This window comes from Natrix helvetica, assembly GCF_964273705.1.
Source record: "Natrix helvetica genome assembly, chromosome: 1".
In the NCBI taxonomy this organism is placed as follows: domain Eukaryota; kingdom Metazoa; phylum Chordata; class Lepidosauria; order Squamata; family Natricidae; genus Natrix; species Natrix helvetica.
The window spans coordinates 342,541,159-342,551,314 of record NC_138548.1 but is presented as its reverse complement, the minus strand read 5'-3'; the positions used below and the strand labels follow the sequence as shown (position 1 = coordinate 342,551,314).

General features: G+C 39.6%; 1 protein-coding gene across 1 annotated transcript; it reads right to left on the bottom strand.

Annotated features, from left to right (window-relative positions):
- Positions 1-4,734: 4,734 nt before the first annotated feature.
- On the bottom strand, positions 4,735-7,552 carry TMA7 (translation machinery associated 7 homolog). Its single transcript, XM_081934378.1, has 4 exons — positions 7,402-7,552; positions 6,816-6,871; positions 6,604-6,691; positions 4,735-4,929 (listed from the first exon to the last, which is right to left on the bottom strand). The coding sequence occupies exons 1-4, from the start codon at positions 7,415-7,417 to the stop codon at positions 4,895-4,897; spliced, it is 195 nt and encodes a 64-aa protein (XP_081790504.1). The 5' UTR covers positions 7,418-7,552; the 3' UTR covers positions 4,735-4,894.
- Between the last annotated feature and the right edge of the window lie 2,604 nt (positions 7,553-10,156).

The window sequence follows — 10,156 nt, the reverse complement described above, 5'->3', positions numbered from 1 at the left end:
ATTTGTAATAAACTATTGCATCATTCAGTGCACGTTTTTAAAAATGGCCTTGGGTGTTGCAAAAACTCATAAGAAAGCGATATGCATCCATCCTACAATTCCCTTTCAGGGTAAGCGAAGTTATGCGAAGGGCAAAAAAGTCACAGAAGGCTTTGTTTTAAGAAAAGGAAATATAAGTAAAACTAATGTACAACAGAGGCGGTATTCAGCAGGTTCTGACCAGTTCTGGAGAACCCATAGCGGAAATTTTGGGTAGTTTGGAGAACAGGTAAATACCACCTCTGACTGGCCCTGCCACCATCTATTCTCTGCCTCCTGAGTCCCAGCTGATTGGAAGGGAATGGAGATTTTACAGTATCCTTCCCCAAGCCACCAAGCCACGCCCATAGAACCAGTAGTAAAAAAAATTTGAATCCCACTACTGATCTACAACAAGGCTTGTCCATTTCTTTTAGCAGTATGTGTTGCGGAAGATTGAAACAGTCAAGATGGCCAAAACTATAACAACTGCTTTCTCTTTGATGTGCTTGGCATGCACATAGAATAGCAATAGCAATAGCTCTTAGACTTATATACCACTCCATCCTTTACAGCATTCTTTTCTTTACAGCATTCTCTGAGTGGTTTACAATGTCAGCATATTGCCCACAACAACCTTGGTCTGCATTTTACCAACCTCTGAAGGATGGAAGGTTGAGTCACTCTTGAGCCCGCCAGGATCGAACTGCTGGCCATGGAATGCAGAATTACCCTGCAGCACTAATTCTAACCACTGCACCCAACTGCTCAGAATGACCTTATTTCCTCAGGACATGTCTAGGTGAGTTAATCTGAAAGCAGCACTACTTTTTTGGCTTCTAGCTATGGATGAGAAATTAGAACAGCCACAAAATGGAAATGGTCTCACTGCAGTGTCTCCTCCATTATTGTTTTTAATGATTTTATACAGGCTGGAAAAGAATACAGTAGGTTGAAAAGGTGAAAGATAGTGGCCCTAACAGTAAGACTGAAACTCTGCCTTTGGCCATAACTTGCAGACACCTCAAATACTGGCCAAAATGCTGAACCAGCAAGGCAGAATTAGTCTCGGTATGCAGCTTAGTGTGGGTTGTACAGCAAATTGTTCACCTGTGGTCAGTTAAATATGAGATTCAGCATGTTGTGCAAATATGCTGTCTGCCAATGAGTATAGAAAAATTAAAAGTAATGAAGGAGATGGGAAGTTAAGAAATATGAAATATAAACAAAAAAATAACTTTCCCCACCTAAGAACTCCTTCAGTATTTCCAGTAAATACAATACATTGCAACAATTAAAATATGTTCATTTTGCCTTGGTTTAAAAATTGAACGTGCAAAAAAAAAATGCAATGAAAAGGTAAGTAGTCATTTTAAGCTGAGCCATGCAGATGACCAAATGCTGCAAGGAAGTGAAGCAAGGACTGACCGGTATAGAAATGAGTCCAGCCTCCCTGGACAACGCCTCCTAGTGGCTGGACTTCATTTATCTACAGATTTCCCACCTGAGGACTGAGTATTTCCCATAGAAAACATCAGGCAGCACAGCCCTAAAAAGCAAAGGATGTTTGTGGATTTGAAAGACAATCATTTTAACACAGTATTTTAAGGGTTAAAGGAGACAGTTATATTATTTTTATTTACCAGCCTCTGTTTAGACAGGATGAACAATGATGGGCTAGTAAGCGTTAATTGGAGAATTTGCACTGTTTTGCTTGCAAGGATAAAATACGGACATTTAAGCAACAATGTAGTCTACTTGTTTCTTTCTTTCCTAACTTTATAATTACATCAAGATATGAGGTCCTGATTAACTAATCTCAGAAGTAGTTGAGGAATTTAGTATCAACCAGCTACATTTAGTCCCTCAGTTGGTGAAGGAAACGTAGTAGAGATTTGAGTGATTAATTTGTCCTTGATGTTTTCCAGATCATCCTTTCCGGCTTTTGGAGTGGTGGGGGTGGGTGGGTGGGGGTGGGGGGAGAGGGGATAGTTCCAAGCGAGCAGCAGGCCTACCACTCCCACTCCCACAGCTCGGTTCTAAATAGCTCAAGGACCAGTGGTTTGAGACCCTTGTTCCAGATGAATTGGGATTATGTCTCTTAGAATTCCTGACTAGTGTAGGAATTTTTTGCCACCCCAACATTAACAGGTTGAGGGATGCTCTTGTACTCTGGTACAGAAGAGTGAGACAACAGTATACAATTTATGGAGTCCTTGGTGGTCTATGAGCTTGATGGTGTAGTTTGCTTGCAGATGTTTTGTTACTCAGGTGACTTGCAAGATTCTATTAATGTAGCTTTATAACAAAGTAGTATTAGCTTATCTGGTTGTGTTTCCTCTTTGTTCTACTTGGTAAGGTTGACATCATCAATTTTGCAAGCCTGAAATTATAATTCTCTCACCATCTCTTTTACAGCCCAAGAAATTAGGGAGGAACTCTTCTGAGCTTCTTACTATTCCCACTATCCAGTTGCAGGCTAAGCAGTCTTATCTGACCATTCCCCAGCCAGCATCTTCCAAGATCCTTTTCCATATACCATCACAGGAAAGTGCTTCCAGGCCTAAAATATTTTGTTATTGTAAACTTACAATAAGGTAATGCTAGTCTTCATGGTATGGTTTCTTGTCTGGACTACCTTAAAGGATTGGCACACACTGACTGCACTTATAGGGCTTCCCTCTAAGGAGGATTCTTTGATGCCTATTCAGGCTGAAGCTGACTCAGGTTTTAGCCACAGTCATTTGTAGGGTTTTTCATAAAAATGTGTACGTCAAGTTGATAAGCTTGAATTCTGGCTGAACTTCTTTCCACATTTAGAAGTTTGGTTTCTCTTCTGCCTGGGTATCATGGTATATGATAAAATCCTTGCATTTCTTGATTCTCCCAAACAGCTTTTGCTGGCCCACTGCTTCTTATGCTTTAGTAATGTTTATTGCTCTGCCAAAGCTAACAAATAACTTAATTTCTAGACCAATTTACCCCGTGTAAAATAATCATTAATTACATCCTGTGCATTTTCAGTTGCAATGTATGGCTGTGAAAGTTGGACCATAAGAAAGGCTGAGCGCCAAAGAATTGAGGCCTTTGAACGATGGTGCTGGAGAAGACTCCTGCGAGTCCCTTGGACTGCAAGACGATCAAAGCGGTCAGTCCTAGAGGAGATCAACCCTGACTGCTCTTTGGAAGGCCAGATCCTGAAGATGAAACTCAAATACTTTGGCCACCTAATGAGAAGGAAGGACTCACTGGAGAAGAACCTAATGCTGGGAATGACCGAGGGCAAAAGAAGAAGGGGACGACAGAGAATGAGGTGGCTGGATGGAGTCACTGAAGCAGTCAGGGTGAGCTTAAATAGACTCCAGAGGATGGTAGAGGACAGGAAGGCCTGGAGGAACCTTGACTATGAGGTCGCGATGGGTCGGACACGACTTCACAACTAACAACATCATCCTGTACTTCTCATCAAACTTTGCTAAGTTGCTTGGTTCAATCAGTTCAAACATTCTCTAACCCAAAAGCCAATAAAATCTGTAGCTGATGATCAAGATGAAATTAGGATACCTGAAAGGAACTGAATATAACTATATTTCCTGTTTGAATATCCTGTCTTTTTTTTTTTTTACTACTACTTCAAATTCAATTTCCTTGCCTAACGTTGTTTACTCATCGTGTAATATTTCCCTTTTTGTAGTAAACAATGTTAGGCAAAGAAATGAAGTCTGAAATATTCATGGTTTTTCATATTTTTCTATCCATGAAATCACTCTGGCTTTCACCTTGTCTATAATCATTTCATAAATTGCATGTATCTGTCGTACCCGCTCCATATTTTCTGCTAAAGGTAAGAAAAATGCCAGCCATTCAAATCCCAGTTTTATCCCATCCATGCTCATGCTGTTCTAGCCAAACCAGCATTATTTATTAAGTTTGCAAGCCAATGTAGTTGCCTGCATCACACAAACGGAAGTGTATGCAGTGTATTGACATGCATGTGGGGTGTTTCTAAGTTTATCTGGCTTCAGTAAAATACCTTCTGAGTAATTTCCCAATTTGTAGCCATGCAGGATTTCAAGCGTAAACTAAATACCCAAACATCACCAAACATTCCTTTAAATGAAATAACCCCATGCAGTGATTGCTAGTACAGATAGTCCTCAATTTACAACAGTTCATTTTGTGGCTGTTCGAGGTTACAACGGCACTGAAAAAAGTGATTTATGACCGTTTTCCCCAGTTACGTTTGCAGCATCCCCATCTGATCAAAATTCAGATGTTTGCCAAGTGGTTCATACTGATGACCGCTGGAGCATCCTCGGGTCATGTGCAGCCTTCTGACAAGCAAAGTTAATGGGGAAGCTAGATTCATTTAACAACCAGGTTACGAACTTACCAATTGCAATGATTCACTTAACAACTTTGGCAAGAAAGTTGTTTTGCCCACAAAAGGGGGCAAAACTCACTTAACAAACGTTCCACTTAGCAACAGAAATGTTGGGGTCAATTGTGGTTGTGTCGAGGACTACCTAAACATTATCAACACGGTGCAATTAATACATTTCTTTCAAACTATATTAAGACATGAGGAACCTCACTCCAATTTAGCACACCCAAATATGCAGTTCCCATCGGCCCTTGACCCCATTTTCATCTACTGCATTTTCTGAATACCCCCCCCCCCCAAAAAGAAACTATGGCTGAAAGAGTGAGCAGTCATTAAAACAAACCAATACTTTATTTTGTTTGAACAAAATGTACAAAGGTGCTTATATTAATGTTTCCCACAACATTAGCTTGGAAATTCTTCCTACTGCTAAGCTTCAAAGGGGAAGGAACTCATTCTCTTCTTCTTGCCACAGCGGTCCCAGAGAACTCTCTACTTCTTGCCAGATTTTTTAATCCCACCTCCAGCTGCAAAAAAATAATAATAATAATAAAGGGGGGGGGGGAGAGAGAGAGAGAGAGAGAGAGAGAGAGAGATTACCAACGGTTTTAGACAGCACTAGAGAAAAAAACCTGAGACCTTATTTCTCAGCCTGAGCTGAGCTAAATGCTCCCTGAAGTTCAGCTGAATTGCTCATGAGTACAGGGATATTATTGTATGATGTTCTTCCATTTATTTTAGAAGTGATTTGCTACTGCTTCCTTGTCAGACAAAACATGCTTCCATGTAAAAATGATCAAGCTTAATGCCTTGAATATGCAAAATGAACCCAGAAAATTCTTTTAAAAGAACCCAGGAAGCAAGGGTGAAATTCAGCAGGTTCTGGAGAACTGGTAACGGAAATTTTGAGTTCTTCAAAGAACCAGCAAATACTACCTCTGGCTGGCCCCAGAGTGGGGTGGGCATGGAGATTTTTCTTTCTCCTGCCACGCCCACAGAACCCGCAGTAAAAAAAAATGAATTTCACCACTGGCAGGAAGTCTTTAAAAGGTAATAATTTTTTTTTCATCAAAATACAATTAGAAAGATTACAACATCACTTAGCTTTATCATCCAATAAGTTCCAATGACCAACCCAGTTGAAGAATATATTATTACTCTATCCTAGCTTGGTGCTATTTAGACATGTCAGACTACATCATACTGATTGTCAACAATACTATATGAGCTACACAGTCAGTACATCTGAAAGGCAAGGATGATAAAAAATACTTTATCCTATACATTTTTACTTATAAGTTCCATTGACTAGAATAAATATATTTTCACAAATATGTTAAGAAGCTTACCAAGTTTAGGTAAGCTAAGATTCCAGACAAAATCAAACTTGAAATTCTACTGAAAAAGTGGCAAGAGGAATATTTTCTTTATCCTGCCCCCCCCCCAAGTAGTATATATATGTATACTACTACATTCCTTTTTAAGAAAGTTGTTGAGACAATTCTGTGATCTGAAAATGTGAATTCAGCTGTCTCTCAATTCAACATATAATTAAATGTTTTTAAACCATCTTGAATGTAAAAATAAATAAATCTTTCCTCTCTTCAAAATAGGGACATTAGCCCATCTCCCAAAGTGTACTGGGATAAGAAGAAGCATAATAGTTGAGGGAACTGCAGTAAAAGCAGAGTTAAAGATATGGGCCATGCCAATGTACATTCAATAAATAATCATATTCAACATACTATCCCCTACCATACAAAGGACATAAAAATGAACAATAGTAAGACCCCAATATATCAGGAGTCTGCAAACTCTTCGGTTGTTGGGTACCATTGTTTGGTGTTACCAAAAAACCCATAAATGACCAACATCTCATGGAATTTGGTCATTCAAGCTGAGATGTTGCAATGATCGAACTGTCGCTTCATGTTTCATGAGATTTTTAACAAAAAGTTTTGTTTCATTTTAAGTTTTCATAGGCTTCTTGGAGTTTCTTCAAAATGAAAAAGTGGTTAATTGAAACATTCTATTTTTTCTAAAAAAAAGCAGAGACTAAAATGTTGTGTGTCTGAGTCTTGTGATTCACCACTAATTTCATTACAAGTCCTCCCGGTATTTCTTTATCCCGAACTCTTTCTGTAGCTGCACTGCTAGGGAGAATTCCTCATTTGCAGGGAATTTAACAGAAAGCAGCTTACCAAGAGGGCCCTTGCCAGCAGCTTTTGTCTTCATCTCATCCAATTTCTTTTGCTCCTCCTTCTGCTTCTGCATGAAAGCTTTATCTTCCTGTTAAGACATTAACCAACCAGAGTTAAAAATGAACACCAAGCATAAACCATCTTCTTAAACCATGCAATTTCACCAGCAGCCCCAACCGTCTTCTTCCCATTCCCCTTCACTTTTTCCTCACCTCATCTAATTCCTTCGACTGCTTCTTGGGTTGCTTCAAGGGCTTCTTCTTTCCACCTGCAGCAGAGGAGAGAATATGAAATTAAACCACAGCGCAAAGCCTCCCAATATGGAGTGTCTTCTGTCAAATGCTGGGATTCCCAGAATACCTTCCTGGCTGGGGATTCTGGGGCTTGAATGTCCCAGCATACCTGGAGGAACACTTGTGCTACAGCAAACTGTCAGAGGGCTACAACAAAAACCTTACACACCCAAATTATGCTTAGTTTCTCCAGATGGACCAGATTAGACATTCCTATCACACCCATCCAACATAACCCTAACAGCTGGACATGATGGGGCTTGGAGTCAAAGAAACCAGGAAGGAGCCAGATTATAGAAAGGACTCATTTGAAGCCTTCTCCCCCATGCATGCACCAAATAGGATTTGTAGCAGGTGCCCCCCCCCCAATATCAGCACAGCAGAGCCTCTTCCCCCCACCCCCCCGAGATCCCTCTGCTTCTGCCATCAGCTTCCCCCGCAATCCTCCCACTCGCTCTCCCTCTTTCCCGCCATCGTAACCCATCCATCACGAGGCAAGCATTACCCTCGCGTCCCGACATGGCGCTCCCACTAGCAGGCGAAGGCGCTTCTTCTTCCCAGGGTCTTGCTCGTCTCGCAAGAAAAGCGCCCCCCGCCGGCGCACAACCCGGAAACACCTTCCCCCCAGGAACGGAGCTCACACAACCACTTCCGCCCGCAATCATGACGGCGCAGCCATTATAGCGTTAAGGGGAAAAATGCAATCCTAGAGATAGAAAAGATGTAGAGCGACGCAAATGGTTCACTTCCGCAAATTTTGTCATGGGTTTTATCAAGACGATCGTCCTGCATGTCAAACACATTGATGGAGGGCGGGGGGGGGGTATATGTGGAGTGTTCAGTAGCGCCTATGTATATGAAAAGAGTATGGAGAGTGTGTGTGTATATTTTTGTATACGATGTGACACATTTTTATATTTTTTTAATATAATTTATACAGAGGCGGTGGTTTTTCCTGTAGGTCAGAAAAGAATAGATGTAGCTGTGGCTTAGCTGAGTGATCTTTACTACGGAGTAACAGTAACAGAGTTGGAAGGGACCTTATACTCCGTACATCTATCTACATGTATATAAATCTATAAATATGCATATGATGTAATAACACAGGCATGGAATACAGAGAATGCATGTGTATGTATGTATTAATGTATATACACACCAGAAGTGGGTTGCTAATTTTTTTACTACTGGTTCGGACACGCTGTCGTGCATGTGACGTTTCTGCGCAAGTGCAGGAGCAAACAGCTGGGTGGGCGGAGCCTCCTGCTGCCGCTACTACCGGTTTGCCCTATCCCGGCTGAACCGGCAGCAACCCTCCTCTGATACACACACAGACCTACACGTTCATACATGTGTATTAATGTATATACACAGAAACCCACACATTCATACATGTGTATGTATTAATGCATATTAATGTATTATTATGTATAATGTATATAATGTATAGGTCTCCGTGGTCATGTGGCCGACATGACTAAATACATTCTGATTGACAAGCTCAGCGTGTTAGCAACTGAGCCAACGCACCCCTCTAATATAATATATATTAATGTATATATGTGTGTGTGTGTATCTATCATCTATCTATCTATCTATCTATCTATCTATCTATCTATCTATCTATCTATCTATCTATCTATCAATCTATCTATCATCTATCTATCACACAGAGCCCTTTCATTACATTTATATGTGTGTATTAATGTATATAGGAGGCACAGTGGCTCAGATGCTGAGCTTGTCAATCAGAAAAATCGGCAGTTTGAATCCCTAGCACCACATAATGGAGTGAGCTCTCGTTACTTGCCTCAGCTTCTGCCAACCTAGCAGTTTGAAAGCATGTAAAAATGCAAGTAGAAAAATAGGGACCACCTTTGGTGGGAAGGTAATAGCGCTCCATGCGCCTTCGGTGTTTAGTCACGCCGGCCACATGACCATGGAGATGTCTTTGGACAGCGCTGGCTCTTCGGCTTTGAAACAGAGATGAACATCGCCCCCTGGAGTTAGGAACAACTAGCACATATGTGCTAGGGGAACTTTACCCTAACCTTATTAATGTATATTTACACACAGACCCACACATTCATACATACATGTGTTGGGAGAAATGTCCTCCTAAGTTCAGCTCCAAGTTGAGAAAGAGACAATGGAGACATGGAGGCTGCTTGGAAAGATGGTTTAATGGTGGACAGGACCACATGGTTTGAGTTCCTGAACAGAAAAGGTGATTACATGCTTCAATGTTGGATGAAGAAGAAAGAGAAGGAAGGGCTGAAAGTTCCTGGCTTTATACTCTCTGTTCGGCCCCACCTATCTGTTTCCTGTTCCTGTGTAAGAAATGTATTCTGATTGGTTGTCTGACTCCCATGGGGCCAAGTTTCAGTTTCCAGATACCATGTGGGGAGTTTCTCTGGAAGGCTAATCCTTCCTTTATTATGTAAAGTACACTAGCTGAGGCTTAATGGATCATTGACAAAAGGGGTGGGGGCAGGAAGCTGCAGGGAGCTACTCTGTCTTTAAAAATATGTTTCTCCTTTTTCACATCCAGGGAAATATAATATTCTGCCTCTTCAATATTTCCTAGGATATTTCATTTTTCTAGGAAAGTGGGGTTGCAAACTTCCTACACATGCATACACAGGCACTCTCTGTACCCCACGCATGCGTGTGACAAAATATACATTTTTATATATTTATATAGATGTAGATAGATATTCAGAGTACATCTAAGGATTCCCTAGTAAAGATCACACAGCAATGCCACAGAGCTACATCTTTTCTGTTCTACAGGAAGAACGTCTGTATAAATTATATAAAATATATATTATATATATATATATATATATATATATATATATATATATATATATATATATATATATATATATATATATATATATATATATATATATATATATATATATATATATATATATATATATATATATATATATATATATATATATATATATATATATATATATATATATATATATATATATATATATATATATATATATATATATATATATATATATATATATATATATATATATATATATATATATATATATATATATATATATATATATATATATATATATATATATATATATAAATATATAAATTACTGTGGACAATCTGGTTAATGGAAATGACCAATCCGGGATAGCTCTTCAGTTTTTTAAAAAAAAGCTTTTCTGAGAAGCGCCTCCCACCTGATTGAATGAAAGTTTCACCGTGATCTAATGCGGGAG

What these genes read in the sequence shown, in the direction of transcription:
- TMA7 (XM_081934378.1), bottom strand. An exon ending in AGTCGAAGGAATTAGATGAG is followed by an intron (nt 6,692 to 6,815) that starts GTGAGGAAAAAG and finishes ATGTCTTAACAG; the next exon opens with GAAGATAAAGCTTTCATGCA. An exon ending in TGCTGGCAAGGGCCCTCTTG is followed by an intron (nt 4,930 to 6,603) that starts GTAAGCTGCTTT and finishes ATTTTTTTGCAG; the next exon opens with CTGGAGGTGGGATTAAAAAA.